At 52.4% G+C, this 22,164-nt stretch overlaps 8 protein-coding genes across 8 annotated transcripts, besides 1 other annotated feature; 3 read left to right on the top strand and 5 right to left on the bottom strand.

Moving 5' to 3' along the window:
• Positions 1-6,733: 6,733 nt before the first annotated feature.
• Positions 6,734-6,811: a sequence feature (Short protein (CLUP02_09371, UQC83875.1) was converted to a misc_feature.).
• Positions 6,812-7,229: 418 nt separating this feature from the next.
• Positions 7,230-8,766, bottom strand: CLUP02_09372 (beta-1,3-glucan-binding protein; the record flags this gene model as incomplete). The annotated part of the gene is made up of 2 exons (XM_049288350.1): positions 7,230-8,166; positions 8,222-8,766. The coding sequence occupies 2 exons, from the start codon at positions 8,764-8,766 to the stop codon at positions 7,230-7,232; spliced, it is 1,482 nt and encodes a 493-aa protein (XP_049145494.1).
• Positions 8,767-9,079: 313 nt separating this feature from the next.
• Positions 9,080-10,936, top strand: CLUP02_09373 (uncharacterized protein; the record flags this gene model as incomplete). The annotated part of the gene is made up of 10 exons (XM_049288351.1): positions 9,080-9,249; positions 9,343-9,397; positions 9,461-9,537; positions 9,620-9,763; positions 9,834-9,971; positions 10,002-10,203; positions 10,271-10,368; positions 10,445-10,661; positions 10,715-10,820; positions 10,902-10,936. The coding sequence occupies 10 exons, from the start codon at positions 9,080-9,082 to the stop codon at positions 10,934-10,936; spliced, it is 1,242 nt and encodes a 413-aa protein (XP_049145495.1).
• Positions 10,937-12,918: 1,982 nt separating this feature from the next.
• Positions 12,919-13,401, bottom strand: CLUP02_09374 (uncharacterized protein; the record flags this gene model as incomplete). Its single annotated transcript, XM_049288352.1, has 1 exon — positions 12,919-13,401. The coding sequence occupies one exon, from the start codon at positions 13,399-13,401 to the stop codon at positions 12,919-12,921; it is 483 nt and encodes a 160-aa protein (XP_049145496.1).
• A 934-nt stretch (positions 13,402-14,335) lies between these two features.
• On the bottom strand, positions 14,336-15,923 carry CLUP02_09375 (fasciclin domain-containing protein; the record flags this gene model as incomplete). Its single annotated transcript, XM_049288353.1, has 3 exons — positions 14,336-15,334; positions 15,423-15,513; positions 15,784-15,923. 3 exons carry the CDS (start codon positions 15,921-15,923, stop codon positions 14,336-14,338), a joined length of 1,230 nt encoding a protein of 409 aa, XP_049145497.1.
• Positions 15,924-19,844: 3,921 nt separating this feature from the next.
• On the bottom strand, positions 19,845-20,078 carry CLUP02_09376 (uncharacterized protein; the record flags this gene model as incomplete). Its single annotated transcript, XM_049288354.1, has 1 exon — positions 19,845-20,078. The coding sequence occupies one exon, from the start codon at positions 20,076-20,078 to the stop codon at positions 19,845-19,847; it is 234 nt and encodes a 77-aa protein (XP_049145498.1).
• Positions 20,079-20,144: 66 nt separating this feature from the next.
• CLUP02_09377 (uncharacterized protein) lies at positions 20,145-20,366 on the bottom strand (the record flags this gene model as incomplete). Its single annotated transcript, XM_049288355.1, has 1 exon — positions 20,145-20,366. The coding sequence occupies one exon, from the start codon at positions 20,364-20,366 to the stop codon at positions 20,145-20,147; it is 222 nt and encodes a 73-aa protein (XP_049145499.1).
• A 366-nt stretch (positions 20,367-20,732) lies between these two features.
• CLUP02_09378 (uncharacterized protein) lies at positions 20,733-21,042 on the top strand (the record flags this gene model as incomplete). Its single annotated transcript, XM_049288356.1, has 2 exons — positions 20,733-20,793; positions 20,852-21,042. 2 exons carry the CDS (start codon positions 20,733-20,735, stop codon positions 21,040-21,042), a joined length of 252 nt encoding a protein of 83 aa, XP_049145500.1.
• A 185-nt stretch (positions 21,043-21,227) lies between these two features.
• Positions 21,228-22,012, top strand: CLUP02_09379 (uncharacterized protein; the record flags this gene model as incomplete). The annotated part of the gene is made up of 2 exons (XM_049288357.1): positions 21,228-21,458; positions 21,689-22,012. 2 exons carry the CDS (start codon positions 21,228-21,230, stop codon positions 22,010-22,012), a joined length of 555 nt encoding a protein of 184 aa, XP_049145501.1.
• Positions 22,013-22,164: the final 152 nt, after the last annotated feature.

The following is a 22,164-nucleotide window of genomic DNA, read 5'->3' on the forward strand; positions in this document are numbered from 1 at the left end:
ACCTCTTGTCTCGAGTCAGAGATGTGATATCAACGGGACATGCATTATCTTATTAGGCCACTGCTGCATTGCTCTACGGCGTATGCCTCCGCTGGTGACAGTATCAACGGGTCCAGGTGGCTGACAAACGTCGCATTCCGTATTATCAAGTCACACATCTATTAACGCTCTTTTTAAACGTCTTTCGCCAACGTGCGAGAATCCGAAGAAATCAGCTAGAATAGAAGCTGTCGCCACGATTGAAAAATTTCAGCCGCACTTGTCGGAGCTGTTATTCGGCATAACGATGTTGTTCCTATCACGTGGAATTCGGGGTCCAGCGAACGCCTGGTCATTGTTACCTACCAGCATCCCCTTGTTAGCCATCGACAACTGCGACAAATGTCGCTAATCTCAGCAGCCAGACGATCAAGTATCCAAGTTGTCTTGAGGCGATAGGCTGGAGGGCGGTTTCCAGCGATGTGGATGAAGCCGCCCGCCCTCATCTCCTTGCGCCACTAGTCTGTCACTCTATCGGTTCACAGGACAGGACCAGATATCCTTAGATATGTTGCACGATGCCTTATCCAGCCATGCCGAGACCACATTTTAACACTTCAGGCTGGCTGAGAAGTGTCCCCACCAGCGGAGGTGCTAATATTCAATAGCCACAACTTGAAGCTGGACCCTTGGCCGTCGCTGCGTGGCTGCGTTATGCATCAGGATGCCCACAGAGAACCAGACTCTTGGTGGGAGGGGCACAGCCATTGCGTACGAAACTGCTGCCACGCTTCATGTTGGCAACTCTATGACTGTTTTACAACGCTGCGGCTGCAAAGACAAAGACACAAAATTGCCGAATCCGGACCATTTCCGATGCCTTGGGGCGAACAACAAAGAAGCTGAGTGGCATTTACCAGAAGTTGAGGATGACGTGCCGAATGGAATCTCGCGGGGGTGACAGAGACCCAGATAAGGTCATATCGAAAAGCGAAAACCCGATCAACAGAAACGTACCCGTTCGTCTCACGCCTTACGAAAGCGATATACTCCGTACCCAGCTTGTCGCAGGGCTTCCCACAATGAGAAAGAGTGGCCGTAGGTACCTCAGCGTCCTTTTCACTGCTCTGTTCAGCATTAAAGCAGCGACAATAGCATGGGTCCGTTGTGCGAACAGGGGTTCGTCCATGCTTGGTTGCATGCCACGCTAAGCAAACGAACAACGGGTGCCCGGCTCATTAGCCACAGGAGAGAGTCTTTTCTTGGACAGCAGAGAAAAGAAAAGAAAATATTCAAAAATATTATGGGGCGCTAACAGAAAACAGATGGAGCTTCTGGAACGCCCAAAGCTAGGTACCGTGTACCGGCAAGCTAACTGAGAGCGGCGCTCAAAGCCATGATGACACCGCTAAGAAAAGATGAGACGGCGGCGCGATACCTGACTCTGGCCGACCAGGACGGTGGTTTTTCTCATGAGCTGATCAGGTCTTTGTCCATTGTTGCCCTTTGAGAAGGAGCTGCGAGGCACTGCAACGCCTATCAATCTTGTATTTTCTCCAGCATGTTGCGAGATGCAATCCTCAAGGACAACGTTCACGTCATCCATCCTCAATCTCTGGAAACACCGCCTTGGGCCATTAGATGTGGCCAATCACCATGTGTTTGTGAGAGATCTGGCGGTGCCCAGGTTGACCCTCTCACTATCCAGCACGCCATCTCAAGTCTGATATCAACAGTTCCAGGGGGATGGACTCGCACAAGAAAAACAGCCATGGATTTGAGAGAAGCACTTCTGCCGGTCGCGCAAGGGGGCGGGCGACTCGGCCGAAGTTGCTCAGCATTGGGCTCCTTCACCGACGGTCGTTTCACTCTGAGCCATGGCTGACGTAACAAATCATTTATCCTACTAGCATCTTGAGAGCCCACCAGACCCGCTGGAAGCTGAACACTCGGTGCACGGCAAGATCAATTCCAGACCCGATATCCGTTTCTTGTTCGTGATCTCCAAATTTTCCGACATGTTTTTGCGGGTACGAGCACACCACCACCATGAGCTACCTGTACATTGGGGAGGGTCAGTTGCATGTACCGATCCGAACGCAAAACACAGTGAGTTGATCCTCGAGAAAAATGAAAAAAAAGAATAAACACGACGGATAATGAATGGTTCCTCAAGGCGGTCTATCCTTGAGTGTGCCCAACCCGCCAATTCTTCGTATTCGGCAGGGAACTTGCATCAAGCAGCAGCAGAGAAGGATGCTGGCCAGGGTATATTCCAGCCAATCCAAGCCACTACAAGCCACACACACTCACTCGCACTATACACACTCGCTCACACACACTCATGCACATTCTCACCCAACTTTGGCGTGCTCAACCAGTCAGCTCGTTGACCGTTTGAATCCTCTACAGGAACAGCATAGAAATCGAGATGATGGCTTGTGGCGACTGACGCCAGGAGTGAGATATGACGCGCTGCGAACATGAACCCAACGGCTCCGAGGCTTACCCTTGGAAAAGCCCGTTCGTTGGATGAGAGGGCACCAAGATTCGGTCCTGTTCATCAACCCACCTTCTCGCCTTTGAATGCCTCAACCGCCGCCTTTCACGATGCAGACTGGATTGCCACAGCACCTGTCAGCAAAAGTGACAGCACTTGGAGTATAGGCAGGGGTACGCCGAAGCGAGCATGTCAAGGCCCAATATCAACCTGGCCCCCTGTCATCTCATGCAATTAAGCTTATCAAGGACCACACTGCCTGGACTCGCCGCTCAACTATCGATATCGCAACTGCGCTTTCTATCAGAATCTCACCATATTGGCGTCGCGCCAAATCAAGGCCTCATTCCCCGTCGATAGCATGCTTACGCCCGTCTTATTCTCACCAATGAGGCCAAACCTGGCACGCTTGTCGAGTCAAGCCTACCATCTGTCGACGGTGCAGCACATATAAGCTTTTTGACTGAATTCTAGGCTTCGGCAGCAGCCACACTGGGCCACAGCCCACACCTCATTTTCCTCCCCTTCTCCCCCACAAGCCCAGCTCTTTACGTCCAATCAGCGACGGGCGATGTTGAGATGGCAGATATCGTGGCTTAAGAAACAATTTCCACCCAAGTGAGGATAGGGGGTAACGCAACTTTGGCGCGCTCTTATTTCCAGGAGAACACTACGCGGCCTCTCTACTCGCTTCCCCTCTAGCTACGACCATTTTCCGCGCACGCACTCTCCGCTCCGTGAAAACAGAGAGGTAGACTATAATAGGGGGAGAGGGGTGAATGAGAGCGAGGTGGGCTCTCTAGACTTGTCGTTGTCAAAGTCCAATATCGTCCAGGGTCTTCAGCCGCAGCCGCGACAACTACCTAACTTACAACATGGGATGTCCCTAGGCGACTCGCCGGTGGCGTTCTGTATCGCAATTTCACCTCAATCCGCCATCCTGGGTCCTCGCAAAATGTCCGCGTCGACCAGCTCTGGACTAAGGTATCGTCGACTGACGCGTGCGACTTTGCCCGTGGACCAGTGTCACTTTGTGTCTCGCACTCTTCTCTGTTCCCGGAATAGCAGTGTCATCCATGCTGTCGGGTGCGAGCTTTTCCCGGTCGTCACCCATAGTCTTTTCCACTATCAAGTTCCATGCTTCAGGTCCTCAATCACACCTTTCGCACCCCTTGTCGAGATAAGACTCGACTGTGATAGCACAGCAGGATTTCGCAATCCTCCATGCGGCGGAAGCATGTTGCCGGCAGCCGACTCTCTCACCTTAACCATTAACGTCCTGCTATAGCCTTGTCGCATGCTGTAGGGACCTACTCGACTCATCTGCCGAGCATTCAAGCGAGCAACTTTGGTGTCGCGACTTCAACACGCACGCACGCACCGCCCGCCCACTTACACGGCCAGGGTCACGACGGGCCTGCCGTCCGGTGTGACTGACAGCTCACCCTTGACGGCAGTATGCCGGCGACAGGCGGCACGCCTCAGCTCCTATCTCCTGTCCCCGCTCAGCTTGTTAGGAAAAAATACTACCCGTAGCTTGATCTAGCTTGTCGGCGAAATTCCTCGGGTCCCGGTGATCTTCCGACCCACCGGCATGGGTGGATGGATTGTACACTATGTACTCCGTAGGCCGTCAAAAATTGCGGGCGGATCCTCCGGAGAGAAAAAACGTGAACGACCCCTTGTCGGGCTGTGACCTTGTGTACGGAGAGTATCCAGGCCAGGCCGGGCCAGACCCATACGAATTGGATACCTCGAAAGAGACCGCACAACGAGACGTGTTTGCAATCCACTTCTGGCAAGAGGAAACAAACCATCGAAAAAGCTCCATCAGCCCATTTTTCAAGCTGAGGTCAAGGCGGCGTTTCTCCATCGCAAACCCCAGGACAAACGAATTTACACGTGTACGAAGACCCTGGGATGCGGGACATTCCCTGCTTATAGCACTCGCTCCGATATCTTGCCCCCGCCAGATTTGCCGACCGGTGTAAGAGGTGTATCTTGTGGCGACCTGAAGGATCAAAGATGGACAAGATCTCATACCAAGAAAAGGGTCCGTGGCATAGTAGGCGACGTCAGCTTGTGTCTGTGACAGAACGAACAGTCGGGAACTCGTGTAAATCGGCAACGACGGCTGGACCCAGCATCGCTAATCGTGGGCCGCGCGCGCACAAAGACTGTGCTGTGCTGCCCAGCCTTGCCGCGATTCCGGGCGTGGGACCGCCCGGTTTTCTTTCACTTCACGGCTCGCACCGAAAGGTTCTGTGACAAAGGAAGTCGGGAGCCGGGGCAGCTCGTATCTGCGCTTGCGTCGCTTGTGTAACGCGACACATGGCCATATCGGACGCCATGCGCAAAATATCGCAAGTGGTAAACGTGCATTCAGCAGTGAGCAAGATACACGTTCGCATCAAAAGATTCCGTCCGTAAACTGCAGCACAGCCTCAAGACTGAGAGCCCTGGAAAGTCTGCTCTTCGGTCGGCAACCCTCGCCAGGGAGAGTAGCAATCCCTGCCGGGGCTTCCTGATTCCCAAGCAGCCGGGCACTCGCCAACTGGCCAAGTTCATCCACAATGCCACCCTGATGCATCAACACACTCATCATGCGAATCCTCGCAAAAGTCCCAATTTCCCATCTTCGCACTCTTGTCCATTATTCCCGCGTTGACCGAGCCCCACCGAATCAACATCGCGTCACTTATCCGTTCCCTTTGAAGTAACAGCGAGCCTTCAATCACTGGTGAGGGCCTGAGGCGTGTGTGGGTGCGATCGCCCGCTACCACATGCCCTATCTAATGGATCTTTCTTCTCCCACTGATGAGTGGAAATGCTGTGGATCTGGGTGGTATGTTGGCCACTTTTTTCCCATAAGCTTGCTCATAACCTTGAATTTCATTGTTGTCCTTGGACTTTGAGTGATTAAATCCTTCTTGTTCCCACTTTGTGTGATGAGGATCGAGATTGGCGGCCGCTTCACCTTGGGCTCTGGTGAACTGAGAGGTATCCACTGCGGTGACCCCAAGGTGTCATTGACCTGAAGCTCACCTTGAACCTGAACTCGTGGGTTCTGCCAACACCTCCCGGTACTACTGCTTTGATACACGGACGGCTCTCACCACTACTTGTCCGCGCATGGCGACGTCGTAGAAACAGAGACAGCCAAGGGCTCACGGACAGATTCTGAGCCCTGTTTCTCCCGGTCAATCGGGGCTGCCATCTGGTATTCGCCCTTACTGCGTAGAGGTTCCTCTTCCCAGCTCTCGCTCCTCATCGCACATGGATACTACTTGTGTTTGATCACACTGATGACGCAGAAGGGATGACATGTTCGACTCACGGCAGATCTGGTATAAGACAGGAAACGACATCGCCACAATCAATAAACCAGTACCCCCAAAAGCATGACTTTTCTACAAATGAGACAGAACTCCCCCGTGCTCTCTCTCCCTCGCCCCACGAGGTCTTTCTTCAACTCTATATTCGATGCGGGACAGTCTCACACGCACCCGGTTCAGAGGGAAGGGGGGGGCGAATTGGTCTCATTCGTGACTTACCCCAGCTTGTGCAGCCCGAGACCTATCTTTGAGAAGGAGAAGGAGAGAAAAAAGAAGCAACATGCACAACAGAGTCGCAAGGCCTAGTCATCTTGTGTATCTGTAACACTGAGATCTCCGCCGCCCTAATGAAGGCTGATGTTTTTAATGAAGTTCTCAATCTTATTATACCCATTACAGTGCACCTTGCCGAAATCAAAGGAGGATGCAAATAAGTACAGATACAGGAGGGCAAATGGTTTTCTGACGGGAACAAAGGTACCTAAGCAAAGCAAGAAATGCCGGATACTAGCAGGTGTCCAGAGGTGCCGGTGGCAAGGCCCTACGCCCGAGCAATCACCAGAAAGTAGCATTGCATCCAGTGTCATCAGGAAAACCTGGCAAAGGTCAACAAAACGTAAAAAAAGGCTTCGCGACGATCCATCCAGGATGGTGATTCGATGAGCTACGGCCGGCTCCCAAGGCCCCCAGTCTTCCGACCCTTGATTCTTGGCTTCAGGCTGTCACAGCTGGGTTTTGCCGCCACCCGACGCTGTAATAGCACACCAGTCGCCTGCCGCAAGGTTGTCTTTTCTGGGTTCATCGATTCCAGGCCCTTGTTGTACAGGTGTCGGCCGGGCGCTGTGATAAGTCAGCCAACTCAAGGCAGAACTTGGAAGTGTAGCATCTGCAGACTGTGGGAGCCACGGCCCACGAACAATCAAGGCGAGTAGCTTGCGCCGTCTGACAGCAGCTGGCTGGTGTCGGTTACAGTGGTGGTGATGACTGCATCGGCCATATACCTGCCTTGAGTCTTTAAATGCAGGGATCTCAAGCCGCTGGCAGTGCCAAGGCTCTGATGTTAGCTGCCTCTTGGAAGTGTTGAAGCTTGGAAGTCATCAGTCAAGCTGCAGATAACCTTATTGTAGGCAACAATTGTTCGAATCATACGAAATTGATTATGCAAGTCTTCAAATTCATTAGGTGGTAGTAAGTTTGCATCTCCCAATATCCTAATCATAACCCAAGATATTGTCATCAAATATATGTGCTCAAAGCACCTGGGTAAGTAATTCCAGGTTGGTATTCCAGAGTAATCGCCTTCCGTTGTAAAATCCGCACCGCGCGCCCGTCATCTATCCCGATTGTGCATGTAGCCGTCTATATGTAAATGTGCGAAAAATCCAAAAGAGAGAAATGGCCGTTCGAGTGGACTTTTACAGCTCCTCGTTGCCGTCGCACTGCTGCCACATGGAAACCTTCTGGACAGTGAGCTCGGGCTGGGTCCACGTGGGGTACCACTGGTCGCGGGCATTCCAGAAGTCCTTCTTGGCGTTGGGGCTGCTTCCAACCCACGGCTTGCCAGACTGGCCATCTTCGAACCAGCCGTTGGTACCACCGACGGCCACGTTGATGATGAGGTAGAACTTCTGGTCAAAGGGAGTGTTGGAACGGCCAGTTTGACTCCAGACGTCCTCCAGGCGGGAACCGTTAGAGTTAGTCTGGGGGAAGTCACCACGCTTCCACATGGGTTCGTCAAAGTTGGTGTAGAGGACCTGGAGCAGGCGACTGTTGACGTAGGTGAAGAGGTACTTCTGGGACCATTCCAGACCGAAGGTGTTGAATTCATCACCATAGGTCGTGTGCAGGGCCTGACGCTTGTTGTTGGTTCTCCACCAGGCATCGTTGGCCTGGTCGGGGCCCCAGTGCAGGGCAGAGGAGACGATGTTGTTACCGCCCTGGGCATAGGTCCAGTTGTTACCGCGAGACTCCATGATATCAATCTCACCCGAAAGGGGCCAAGCACCATAGGTATCCTCGACGGGCATCATCCAGATAGCGGGCCAGAGCCAATCACCCTTGGGCAGCTTGGCGACAACTTCGACGCGGCCATACTTGAGAGTGGCACCCTTCTTGGTGTTGATGCGACCAGACTTAGTAGGGGGGACAATGGAAGAGTTGCCAGAAGTAGTGTTGGTGGCAGTTACACAGGCGGAGAACTCGGTGGAAGTGCAAGTTCCGTCCTTGAGCAAGTCAATCTCGGTGTCCTTCTCAATAAGAGCGGAGTCTTGAAGAGTGGGACGGATGACCAAGTTGCCGTCCTTGAGGAAGACGTTCTCGTTGTCGGCAGTGGTCATCTGGAATTCGCCATTACTGGAATGCGATTAGCGTGATGCGGGGTGAGAGGAATGCAATCAAGGAAACGTACCCAAAGCCGCCGACTTGCACCTCCTGGGTCCAAATGTTTGAATCCAGGCTGCTGCCGGAGAAATCCTCAATGAGCACAGGGCAGTACTTGTGCTTGACGACACTTCTGATACCGTCCCAGACGAGGAAGCCAGAGACAGCGAGACCAATGAAGATACCGACAATAGGAATGATGGTGACCCATTTCTCCTTGGGGTCAGCCTTGTCCAACCAAGGCTTCTCGATATCCTCCTTACGGATACGTCTGGTGTGGAAGTACCGCTGGGATCGCTCATCGAAGCGTGCGCCGATGGCACTGGACGAGCCGAAGCTCGAGGCAGGTCGGGAAACGGCAGGCGTGCCGAATGGGTTCGTGCCCATTGGTGTACCGGCCATGGGCCCTCTCTGAGAAGCTTGGGACTCGACACCATCGCCAAAAGGATTTCTGCTGTTTTCAGTGTTGGGCGTGCCGGGGCGAAGGGGGGTTCCGGTAGCAGTGGTGGCCTGTGAAGGCATTCCAGCTGCTGGGCGGGAGTAGTAGCCCTGATTGTACTGGTCCTGATCCATGATGGGTTATAGACCAAGGTTGAGGTTGACGAGACAAGTGAATGGCCTTGCGGCTTGACGCGGAGGAATAGTACTTGTTCCTCGAGGTAGTCGACGGTAAGCAAGCGTGGGTATAACGAATGTGAAGCCGCGAATCGTCTATGAATTTGCCGGGTTGTCGCTATGCCAGTGAAGATGAGTAACTCCTCGAGGCGGCAGCGAGAAAGAGCGGCAAGGGAAAGATTTGTAGTGTTCCTAACGACGGGCAAGGCGAAGGGGAGAAGAAAGGAATCCCAGCTGGGCTTGAAGGAAAAAGGCGAGACCGGGGAGGTAAATGGCAAGGTCAGGGACTCAGGTCGCCGCCAACAGGAGAAGACGCAGGCAGATCAAAGGCGCTCTTGCTCCTCCTGGGCGAGCTAAGATGAGGAAGGCCAAGTGCGATTCGGGTACCTCTGCCAATGTACTTTTTTGCCCATTCTGCTCCTTCTGCTCATCTTGGGAGATGTGACCTTTTACAGTGCTTATCTCACCCCTTTTGGTTTACTTCATACAGTACCAAGGATAGCTCAAATCGGCGCTTGACCCGCTGCCTTACAGTGGAGGTTCAGTCGTCGAGACCCCTAATTCAGCAACGGTGGAAATCATCAACCGGGTCTGCGCACTGTACGTACCGAAGTCCTTTTCCTTCTCCCACGTTTGCACGCACACCCCTCAGCAGTCTTTTTTCGTCGTGTCTTCTTGCTCCTCTCTGCCTCCCATCTCCTTCTTCTTCTTCTTCTTCTGCCTCTCCACGTACCACCCCCGGCGCCCCTCCTCGATCGTCTTTCAGCTTGTCCACCTCCTGTCGTTAACTTTGGATCCGGTCTTTTGCTAGTTCGGACGGGGCCGCATTTGTTTCTTTCACAAACGCCTCGACGACGACAATCCTCGTTTGTTTCTTCGGCCTCCCCATCGCCCTCACCTCGATCAATCCAGACCTGAAGCACTCCACTCCCGCTTCGTCTGGTCTGGCCTCGCCGTTTGCCCAATATTACCACCCAAGATAGTCCTGACACGCACCAAGGGCTCCATCACCCACCAAACCTAAGTATGCATCTCGGCGCTTCTAATTCAGCTCTCGCCATGTACGCCGCCTTGTACGGAGCAGACCACGCAAGAATAGTCAAGGATCACTATCTCATCATGCCCTCCGGCACAGCAACTACGGCCACCACGAAGCCTCACTAGTGAAACACTGCAGAACGCTTCACCTTCAGCCCTGAGCATATAATGGCAACATCGCAAGTACCGACTGCTCTCGGTCTCCCTCAGTCTCCGCCTGCCAGCAGCACCCCTTGGCCCTTGCCTGGCCCGCTTCCCGTCTTGCCGTCGTTACCTTGCTTCCTCGGGCGGGTTGGTTCCAGCTCCCTATGCTTCTCGGCGCACTGCCCACCAAAGAGCAGCAACTGTATCCGCTGTGTACACATGTGGCCAGGAAAAGCAGCAAGAGATTTGCCCATGCGGCTTGTTCTGGTGCGCTCGTTAGCTCGGTGGCGTGCATGCATCGGCCAGTTCGCTCAACGATGCCCTTGTACCTGCATTAAAGCCCCTGTCTGCTCTTCTGCTGGCACCCTGGTCCTTGATGTGGTCGCTGGTCGGACGAAAAAGACACGATAAGGGATGCTGCCTATTCGGTACTAGTTTCAATAGCGCGCGACAGTATCGAGCCGGTCAGTCATGGCCCGTCTTGGCCCCCTCCTGGCCTCCCTACCGCAATTTCCACCGTCACGTCAAGACCGTCGCCGTCGTGTCGCGATGGCGTCAAAGCTCAACTCGAACCATCTCCTATCCAGGTGCCAGACACAGACTCGGCCAGCGTCCCAAAGGCCCACCGCGCGCCTGTTGTCTTGGCTTACGGCATCTCATCAACAGCCATTGTCCTGGCCCCAATACGAGACTGAGGAAACAACCTTCAGCTGAAGTAAGGTAGTGTAGGCCTCCCGGGGCCAAAGCCAAAGCACACAGCAGCTCAGTGTCAAAGAGCTGCAGAATATCGGACGATGATTTCCTTCCATTGCTCACACCATTTGGTGGCAGTGGGTTAACTAACCAGGTGAATCATACATTCAACTCACTCAAAACATCTTCGAGATTTGACATCATCAACACTGGCCCAGAGGCCTTCTACAATGAGATCAAGGATACAACATAAACGATACCCTTGCCCTTTCCCATGGAGCAGTTTAGTCGTGCTCTGTTTCAGCAGCTCGGACGATCCGCCTTGGAACTGAGTTCGACGATCGGCAAGGAGTGTGCTTCTAGCTCCCCGATGCTTCCCAAGGGTGGCGAGTAGCAACTGAGGTCAACATGTTGATCGCGGCTTCGAGAGTTCTTGTCCCGGCCCCGCCGTCGGATGCTTCATGACACTTCCAACTCTGAGCTCCAGTATCCTTGGTTCTATCCCTACGCTAGAGAATTCCATTGGGCCCATCCTCGGAAGATCGACGCCTCCGGGACGGACCCCCGCGAAGCGGCGGGTGTCTTTGTTTGTCTCGTTAATACAACCTTGCCTTTTATGGTGACCCGATAAACCCAACTCGGGAGCGCTGCCTTTGTCGGTGTCAAGATATGGCAAGCCATCTCCAAACCGATACAATGACAGCCGTTCAGCCTCAGTTTCTATAACGCACATTTATCACGTTCAGGGCTCTTGCCGGTTATCCTGCAGGGAGACACCTGCAATGCAAGTGTAGTCGGCACGTTGGCAGGCCACAGACAAGCAAGAGGGCCGATTACACTGCATTCAGCATGCGTTAGCGTCTCAATATCGGCCAGCCGAGCTGATGTTGCTCTTCTGTCACAGTACGGCAATCCTTGAGGAGACCATGGACAGAATTTTATGGCCCTCTCATTCGTCGAATTAGATCACGTCCATCACCTTAGGCTTCGTCCAAAATTCAACGGGCGTATGTTCCGTCGGGCTTTTTCTTTTCATAGGGACTTATCTCGTGCGGCAGCACTCCCCAACTGAACCCGTTCCGCGGAGTCGGGATGTCTCAATGCTTTGGTTACAGTACATGAGTTGAGCTATCGTCACGCGGCTTGTAAGTGGCACGCTGTGGAACTACCACTGCCGAATCAGCACGTCAAGCCATACTATGCTGGGCGATAACCTATTGCTTGCCTGTCGATAGGATGTTGCGCGGGCTTCAGCACGTCCATCACAGGACTACTCGAACTGACATACTGCCATTCATCCTGAACATGTTTGTGTTTTGCCACACACCTCAAGAAGCTTTGTCGACGTTGCATCGGAGTCTGACGCTTGAAGGTCTCGCAGCGCAATGAGCCCATGAGCATGTCGTTCAAGCCGTTGGTGTGGTGGCTGGACGAGCCAGTCAGTCGCCGTACAAGCTCATCAACCCCGCCTTTTGCAGGCCGAAATGGCTGCCCCTCCTTCTCGTGTTCTACGTTGGCTTCGATTCCACCCGGCCAGTCAGGCTTGCAGCTCGCCTAACCGGTTATTTTAGGAAGAAAAAAGCGCCTGCATCGAGAAGGGAAAGGAACCCCTACCCTCCCGACGCCTCCCCCTCTGCCCACCACGTCAATCTGCGCAAGTCTCGCATTGGGGTTGGCTTAGAGCTGGTGACCCGTGGTCCAATCGAGCTGACTTCGCAGCTCGTAAGTCTGGCCGTTGTGCCGTTATCTTGGGGGGGGGGGGGCAGAATGCCAGCCAGAACGTATGTTTCAGTTGAGGCAACGGCCGAAGGAGCAACGTGCCATCGTCCCCATCCAACCTTTGTGTTTGTAAGATTGTCTGCTTGTTTTCAGTTGTCGATGATAGCCGGTTTTGTGCGGCTGATGCGTTGTTATCGAGAGGCATACGATTTGTTGGGTGGTTGACCCAGGCTAAGTCATCTGCAGCTGTGCCAAGGCAGAAATTGTCCTTTTGGTCGACAGCAACCCTACATAGACGAGTAGCTTTTGGTTACTGCAGGCAGAACAGGGGACTCTGCATGCAATGCATTGACTCTCTACAGGAGGGCTAGAGCGACGAAAGGCCCAAATCCTGGGCGAGCTGGACAGCTGGGCGTGCATTCTTGTGGCTTTGCCACGCCCGAAGCAGGGTCTCTCGCAGTACCCGGTGATCTGACAGATGCTGGCGTTCCGGGTATGTGCTGGCCGGTTGACAATCTAGTGTGGTGAGATGTAGGCATGTGGCGGTGGCCTTGAGTTGCTGCGATGAGGTTGTGCCAGTGTCAGTTGTCTTATGGGGAGTACCGCTCGATAAGTATTTGTCCTCAAAGATGCAGTTGGCAAGGTGCACAATGAATCGAGACGAGCTTGGCGTACATTGAACGCTTGGATTGTCGCCAATGGAGTTATGGCTTCGGTTTTGAGCCTCATAGCCCGTAAGGTTGACTGTCGCAAGGTCTCATTTGCCTCGCTGTAGCCCGAATAATTCGAAAGACGGTATATCGAAATCAGCAGTCTTGGACTGCTGATGATGCAGGGCTGATATATTACATGCAAAAGCTTATTGCTAGATACGGTACAGATGAAGCTGTGAAGTACCGTCATACAATGTACACACAGTGTTGTTATCCTCCGGTTTCTTCGGGATACAACATCTCGTCGTGTGTCACATAAGTTCGTGCGTGTCCTGGGGTCATTCATTCTGTCAAGACCGTCTCGTAAGTCAGAGACTAGCCATGGAACATAGATGAACGTCGGATATTGCAATGAATGATATCATCAAGACTAAGTAAAGCGTGCCTGTCTATTGCACAGAGCTAGTTCCGGGTATGTGTAATATTCTTGGCTGTCCAGAGAGTCCATCTTGTAGTCCTATCCAGTACGTGAGAGTTCGGAGACGAGATGATTGAGGCGATCCGGGAGTTTGTACTCGAGTTAGTAAGTAGTCGTATCAGCAATACATAGATGGCAAGGCAGTCACTGTCCATTCATAAAGGAAACGTATTGAAAGTAAGCCTACTGTACGATAAGTCTGGGTTGGATTGAAGGGCTATAAGCCAGAAGTCAAGTTTAGCGAAGCGTTTGTTTTCCCACCTTCTGATACGTGTAGACTAGTCCGGTCTTGAAGTTCGAAAGCGTCTAGAGACTAGCAGACAGTGGTTATCAATATTGGAAATGGAACTTTACCTGGACAACAAACTTCATCTAGTTGAGTTACCAGCAACTTGGCGTGCCGGAAAACGCCGTGAATATCGTGGGCCAAGTACTCCGGATCAAAGATGCAATCAACCCAGATTTTGCTCTGGGGTATCAAGGTAACTTGGCAATACAGCAGACAGACATTGATAGAATTTGGAAGAAGCGATCAGTTCTACTGGAAGTGAAGACTAAAACTTCTCGCTGTCACTATCAATATATCGCACCTTACAATGTCTTCACTTTTTGATTATCAAAAGAGGTCGCAACCACAATTACCTTGTCACTCACTGCAGAACACATTGGCTAACTAATCAAACATGAAATCAGGCCCATGAAGCTGTTATTCAGTACTAAATATTAAGGTATTTTATCTAATACGGCGGTATAGTCGTCTCACGCTCCCTTATCCAACCAGCCGGGTCCAACAAACCAAAGTCTAGGCCAACGCGGCAAGTCCCGCAAGCAGAGCCGCACCAGCAGCCACACCGGTTCGCACCGCCGCACCGGGGCTAGTCGTAGTCCTAACCCCCATCGTAGAAGACCGCGTTGAAGCCACCGTAGGACTGGCAGTCGTTGTCACAGGACAGCTGACGGTACAGGGAATCGCCGTCGTGAACGGCAGCCCGGACGCCGAGCTCTCGGGGTAAGCCGGCGCCTGGGTGGCAGCGCTGGGGTTCGGCGTCATGGACGGGGCGTCTGGGTTCAGCACATTGTCGATGATGTGCATGATGCCGTTAGCGACGAGGATGTCCGGCTGGATGATCTGCGCCGAGTTGAGGAAGAGGTTGTTGCCGGACCGGATGACGCTTATGTCCTCTGTTGCGAGGGTGGTGAGGTTGGTGCCGTTTTTCAGGTCCGAGGAGGCTAGGATTCGACCGGGGACGACGTGGTAGTTTAGGAACTTCTTCAAAGCGGTTTCGTCTAGGCTATTCAGGGAGCCAGCGACGCGTTGGAAGGCCTCGTTCCGGGGCGCGAAGATTGTGACGTTCTTCTCTTCTGACATCGATGGGATGAGATTGGCGGCGTAGAGTGCGCCGAGAAAGGCCGGGAGTTTGAACGAGTCCGTCGTGTTCTCTAGCCTGGCAGGCGGGATCATGAGGTTGTCAACGACTTGGATGAGTCCGCCGGCGAACTTGATGTCCCCCTCGACCTGAGTGGTGCGGATGCCCTCGGACGAGGTGAAGACGATGACGTCGCCCGGCTGCTTGTTGACGAGAACATTTTGTCCGGCGGTTACGTTGGTCCAGGCTTTGTTCAGGAGGAGCGAGGATCGGAGGACTGACGGCCCCGACTCAAGGGCGCCGGTTGAAACTGTGCCTTGAAGGATGTGGTACTCTAGGATGGGGACGGCGATGGAGGCGTCTGATTCATTCCAAATGCCGTTTAGTTGGGTGCCCGGGATGTTATCAAAGGCTGAATTTGACGGCGCAACGATCTGCGAGTTCAATCAGTATTGGTCAGGGAAGTTGAGTATTGTTTGGTTATGGACCAAGACGTGGCAGATGAGGTTCATGATAACTTACAGTGACGCCATCATAATTTGGCAGTTTGAGGATAACCTCGGGGTATTTCTGCTGGAAGTTAGACTTGATGGTCTCGCACACGCAGAATTTGCTCGGAAGTGAGAAAAGCTAGGGTGAATCACTTTGGTGCTCGAGGCTTACCTTGATTAAGTTGTAATATGTAGACAAATTTGACTGTGACTGAAGAACACTCCCAAGGTCGTCTCCTTGAGCAGCGACAGTCTTAATCAGAAATGAGAGAGCGAAAAACCCAGCCTGAACGAGCGCCGATAACATGTTCATATTCGGCAACAGGGGCAGAGAATACGATGAGGAGTGATGGAAACGACTGAGCTGCTCAAATGAGAGCGGATAGCCTCACTTGATGTCGAGACTTCGCGGCGATGTTCCTCTCACGAAAATACGCACGACGGCAACGCGGCACGGGTCGGAGATCCAAAACCCGATCAGAACGACCGCAGCAATAATGAGAGCATCGAATGAGCCTTTCGGGACGGCCATCGGCCCATAGGAGAAGGGTGAGCCGCTTAAAGAGGCTGTGAGAGGCCTGCTGCTCGACCAACGGCGGTTACCCTAAACCCTGGGCTGCAGGTAATATCGACGAGCCCCTGGGAAGGATCGTCTCTTCTGCATTGAACTGGGGGCTTAGGGCGGTGCCGCGACACCGGGAGAAGCTTCTTGGCAGAAAGCCACGGGGAGAAACAGAGAGAAAGATGTTTACTACTGTTACAATGTAATTGATCCCAGGGCGTGGTTGAGATTTGTGTCTTGCTAGCTGGATCAGCTCACAGAAACATGTACTATACAGTGCGTCAGTTGCAGACTGCTTGACGCAGAAGTTGGGAGGAAGTTTGGATTGATTTGTGTCGACACTCGATTTGGGCATGTCAATGTCAGCACCGTTCAACATAAGACGAATTTTGCTGGGATATTCGGAAATAGGCATGCCAGAGATGGCTATGTTGTCCGAGAAAGAGGCCAAACAAGATTTGCTTACTTACTTACCAGTGACCGTTACACGTTGGCAATTGATCAGCCGACAGTCCTCTACAGACTCCTAGTCGACAAGGCCCCCGGCAAATAACAACATCGCGCTTGAGGCTCGAGAGATAGCGAGCGGAAACCGGCAACATGGAGCATAGGAGGCCCAGCAGTGCTAGATTGCCAGCCAACCAACCGCCCAAGGGCGAGGGAGAAACCCCATGTTACACGTCCACACGTCTCCCATGCAGGGCTGCATGTGAAAGTGACACGGCCAAGAGGAAATAAGAAAGGATTGGCAGACAGAGAGGGTGGCATTTGCCCACGTTCCCGGTCCAGCTCACCAGCCACCCCAATGCGCCCTCTTGATAAGGTAAAACAGCGGTTGCTTCTTGCGGTGACATTGTCATTCAAGGACGCTTTTTTGGGGGGGCTGAAGCTGTCGCGTGGTGGACTGGACAACGCTGTGCTTTGAGTCCGGCTCGCAAGCTGTGCACTTTACTGAGAAACACATCACTTTGCGGGTCTCACCATGTGTCTCAGCTGGATCAGCTTTTGAAATACAAGGTTAAGTTGAATAGAGTTTGACTTGGGATGTGGTCTTCGCTCGCCTGTAGCACCGCCTGCCCTTCTCAACGAAATGCGGACGTGCAGCAACTCGCGAGCGCTCCATAGAATCTGGGAGTGATTCCCGCTGATCTGCCAATTTGACCAAGAAATCTCTAGCGCCTTATCAAAAACTGTGATACGAGCTTCCTCACCTTCCTGGCCAAATTCGAGACACTGCGCGAACGACAAGGTAGCGCATCCGGTAATGGGATCAGAAAGCCAGTTTGCCTTGGCCAAGGTTGCACCTTTTGCGTCCTCTTTCCCCCCTCCCCCTCCTCAACACGAGCTGCAGTGCAGGATAGCGTGGATCGCGACGACCACTGAAATTGGAGGTTCGGCAACAGGCGGCCGCTGCAGAAGCACCTCGCGAATCCCAGTCGGGAGCATCGCATCTGCGGTCTGCCACGGGAACACGAGATGCAAGTTGAATGCCAGGCCCCCCCCCCCCCCCCCCCTTGCCCTGTTGCGCCCTGCCCAGCATTTCTTTACAGGGATCATTGATGGCGTGTTCCCGCGGCGCCCGTGCTCTCGAGTCTCTGTCTTGATCAGCACTCTCCCTGCCGGAAGCGATGAGTTGCCTGAGACTGCGATAGTTTTCGCGTGGTCGGACATTCATTTGGTGATTGCTTGCTTTGCAATGGGGATTCCATGAGTCGGCGACAACAGACGATGATCAAGGGCAGGGTGGAGCAACATCAATCAAGTAACAGACACTATCAATTTGAGGCAGCTGGACCAATAGTGGTTCAATGAGAGGTTGGCCTTCACCATTAGCTTTAAATGGGACTTCGTTCCTCAATGATATGTGACTTCTTTGATAGGTTGAGGAAAGGATTCAGTGATCCCAACGTTGACCGATCTCTATGGTACTTCGGGGACGGCGAGCAGCCATCCTCCGCCGGTTCTGCTTCCGGACCCAACCCACATTTGCCGGCTCTCCGGCCTCGTCGCCTCCGAGTTGTCTCGTTGATAAATGTGAAAATGGGCAGGTTAAACATTTGATATATAGATCCCATCTTGGGTGGCATGACACAACTCTCTAGGCTTCATATGTCTGCTCTCGAGAAGTTTCAGTTCAACGTACCTGGAGCTACTCGCATCACCAGCATACACCAAGAACCATGGGATATGAAGAATCTATTAGATTCACATATGCTACGACTCTACGTGATCACTCGATAAAAGCTCTACAGCGATGAAGAGTTCGCCAGATCTGCGTCCTTCTCCCTTGAGATCCCATTTAACAACCTATTTGTGAGAGAAGTGTGCTCTATAAGGTAGTCACTGATATAATGTGAAGGAAAGTGAACGACAATGGGGCTCCATCATCACCGCGTTACGGGAGCCTTGTCAAACTTGATCATGAAGTGAAATGTAGCGATGAATCTCGAGCGGTGTTCCTCATATCCATAGAACGCCATAGGCCTTTCGCCTTAGGCAATGGTCTTGGAATGTTCAGGTTCATTGACTTGTTGAATAAGAGTATTAAGTAGGAGGACTGTGGAACGAGCCTCAGCGTACCTGTTAAGCATTCAAACAAAACGTTGAAGACGAATTCAACATAATCAGTGTTAGATTGACCTTGTTGAACATTGTAGATTAGACTTGAGGAAGATTAGCTATGCAAGTATGTTCAGCGCGGCGCCGTGTTGTAACTTGATCGATATTCAGCCTTCGATGACTTGTGAGCGGCAAAAAGTAGAACAGCAGCACGAGGATATTGAAATATCATTCTCCTCGTCTAGAACGATATCTCAGCAGAAGTATCGCGGATGTCATGGAGATCTCCCAACCATCATAATGACCATGATGCTGTTTTCCTGGGGCCTGCGAGATGAAAATGGGATAAGCCATGTTGACCTGCTACCGGATAATTACCGAGAAACCAGAATGTGTATTAGAGAAGCGCGTTGTATTTGACTTTTGACCGAATCGTATTGAGAATGAAAGAAAATGATGTGAATTCTCCCGAGTCTTGACAGCCGTACGGAGTCGATTTACCTGCCCTCGAGACCCGCGAAAGCGAAACAATATATTGAAACTCACAGGGCCTACCCAGTGCTTCAATGTTACTCAGGCCTGGACTGCAATACATCTCACCCCAATTGCTTTGTGAATCCTGGTACAACATCAAAGCCACGAAGCCAGTGGCCCCAATCAGCACTCCTTGATATTGTACATGGTATTCAATCATTGAGTCGTGAGGTCATCTCTCTTTAGCCCTCAAATATGGCTTAGGCTGAATACTGATCGTCTAGTAGTGACACGAGCCTCCCCTATAAGCTCACTGTAGCTGTTCACCATAGCCATGCCAACTCTCTCTCTATCCACGTACCTTAGGTCAATTTGAGCAACCAGTGAGCAAATCTCAAGAGACACAACCCAAGAGAGGGCTAACGGCCCCCAGATTCCCATAGGATAAGGAAATCCTTCAGCTCGGATCTCTTAGAACATATCACAAAGCAGGATGGAGAGATTGTTTGAGCTCCATGTTGATAAGTGTATTGACTACATGGACGTCCGTTTCTCTATTACTTAAAAAGCGAATGCTACCCAATACCGTAAATGCCTGCTACCGAATAGAGAAAAAAGAGACCGTTGAACGACTGCTTAATGATATGCGGATGATGCGTTTTCTCTTCGCAGAGAATGCAAGTCTAGTGTATGCTTTGCGAGTGTACTGGTCCCCGTGTTGATGTTTTCATGCCGGGGGCGTGAAACGGGGACAAAAGAAAGGGAACAAAGGACATGATGAGAATTGTAGAAACTAGGAATGAAGATCCGAGTTGAGCCGAAGAAAGAGTCGCCAAGATACAGAGGTATAAGTAGCCATCAAGACGACCGCTTAGCAGGATCCTGAGACCCCGGCGGCTGCAGTGCTGAAGACCCGCATTTGGTAGCCGGATCCTGAACGGAGCACCCAGGCAGTTCAAAGGGTTTCGCGGTAGTCTTCGAGTCTCCATTGACAGCCGAGGAGAATTCGCCGCCCTTCTTCTGACCGGAAGTAGCCGTCGCCGTCTTCTTTCCGCTCTTCTCCTCCCCAACGGGTGCTTTCACGAACAACATCTTGGACGTATCGGTGTAGACCAGAGAGTCTTAAGCTAATTGTCGTGGCCGTACTAGTCTCCCAGCTTAGGGACTGTTTGGGGGCGTAGGCACGTTTGGCCAAGGGGTAGGTCCACGGGGACCGCCGCCGGGTGGTGTAGGAGGAGGATCGGGAAAGGTAATTGGGTAGATGCCCAAGCCCTCGTATGGAATGTTTGTTGGTACGTGGATCTCTTCAAAGTCTTCGTCAGAAATGTGTGTTGGTACGTTGATCTTGTCAAAGATGTTTGAGTATATCGGGGACAACATTGTTGCAATGTGTGCCTCTCTAGACGAGTAATTTTATAGTGTGGCCTTGTTGGAGTTGTTCAGGATTTGGGGGCCAATTATGATCAAGTTGGGGAATAAGAGGTATCAAAGACGGTGTTTTCAGTGAATGATGAAGTGACTGATCAGTGTTTTCTGGGAGTCTTGCTAGGAGTGGTTGAGGGTTGTGGTGATAGAGTTCTGCCATCTGAGACATCCAGACCAGTTGCCAGCCGCCTCCTATATACGTCTTCATGAACCCTCCATGAGGCTCTGCCTATACACCAAGACATATACACAGACAAGGACCCTCCACAACGTTGAACATTGCCCAGCTAGTCCATTGAACATGTCTATACCTCCGACACCATGTCCTCAAAGACATCCAAACGGCAACTGACCTGGCGCTTAGCGCGAAGATTACTGCCTTGTGTGACACGACAACCAGAGCTCATCTGCTAAATATCGCGTGTGACAAGGGATGGAAGGGGGTATTGCGAAAGGATACATCAACTTTGTACTCCCTTCCCGTAAGGATCTCAAGCCGCTTCTGGCAAGGCAAGTCGAAGCACATACAGCCTACCGGTCAGGCTCCCAGAAACCGGGAACGACCAACCAGATTCGGCATAAGGCTCCCAAGAGAGTGGGTAGGAAGGGCGCCCCCGCGGGCAAGGAATAGGCAAACATGGCTGTGAAGGGGTGGATGGACATCCTACTCCAAGATGAGTGCGGCAGGGGTCGGGTAAAGTGTGTGGCAGTCAACAGCGTGAGATGCCAACGGCGAACGTGGGATTATGCCTCGTCGAAAGCAGCTGTGTAACCAGTCAAGCCAGGCAACAAATCGTCAAACGGCCGGCCGATGGCATGAACGCGTCGGAGACCTGTTGTTCAACGAACTGTCAGTCGCCCGGTACAATGCCCAGCAGTAACAACGAGTATTTCTGGACTTGCTGCCTGGTCGTCAGTCGCCGACTGAGGGGGGGTGGTAAGAGTCCCGCCGAGGTGGTCCGTCATGTGAGCAACGACGACGTCCTCCGGTTCTTGGTTCCGGACTGCAGGTATGTCGGGGCCGGCCGAGCGAACAAGTCAGAACACGTAAGTTGAGCAGAACAAAAGGCCTTGGGCCACACTGAGAGGCTAAGAAACAGCCCCCATCTGGGAGGCTTGGGGATAGAAAGACGATGAACGCGGGGCCACTCAGCCGGGTGTGGTGTGGCTCGCGCGGATTTTGTCCAATCTACATCCAAAGAATTTGATATTCCAAGATAGGGTGTGGAGGGTAGGCGAAATGAGACATGGCCACGCTGATACTGGGACAAAATGAGCACCCGGGGGGTAGACGAGAGGCCCAAGATGTACAGGACGTAAGCAAGCAGTTGACGCGAAGGACGCAGTGCGTACGTTTTTCCGGTCTAGCGCAGAGCCGACGGGGCGGATTTGGCCACACCCACATCCCACGTTGTTCCATGCTTTGCACCCAGCAGGCTGGAGCAGGGCGAGGGTGTAAGTCCATAGGGCTGAAGGATGCTGAGGCTTTGTCAACCGTTGAACGACGACGTTGTACAAACTCTATGGAGTGCTGGATCGTGGCCGAGAACGATCTCTTGCATTTACGGCGTTTCAGTCTCAATCAGCCTGGTGGATCATGAGACCCAGTGTTATAAGGCAGTCGACTAGGTCAAGATGCGTTCGTTTGACCTCTTTGGTCTGTTTAGCTCAGCTTAGCTTTCTCCTAAGTGAGCGATGTGGGGGATTTGACTGGGGTAGGGGACAGTCACCAAACTCACAACGAGGGAACTCC

Source organism: Colletotrichum lupini, chromosome 4 (assembly GCF_023278565.1).
Source record: "Colletotrichum lupini chromosome 4, complete sequence".
Lineage (NCBI taxonomy): Eukaryota > Fungi > Ascomycota > Sordariomycetes > Glomerellales > Glomerellaceae > Colletotrichum > Colletotrichum lupini.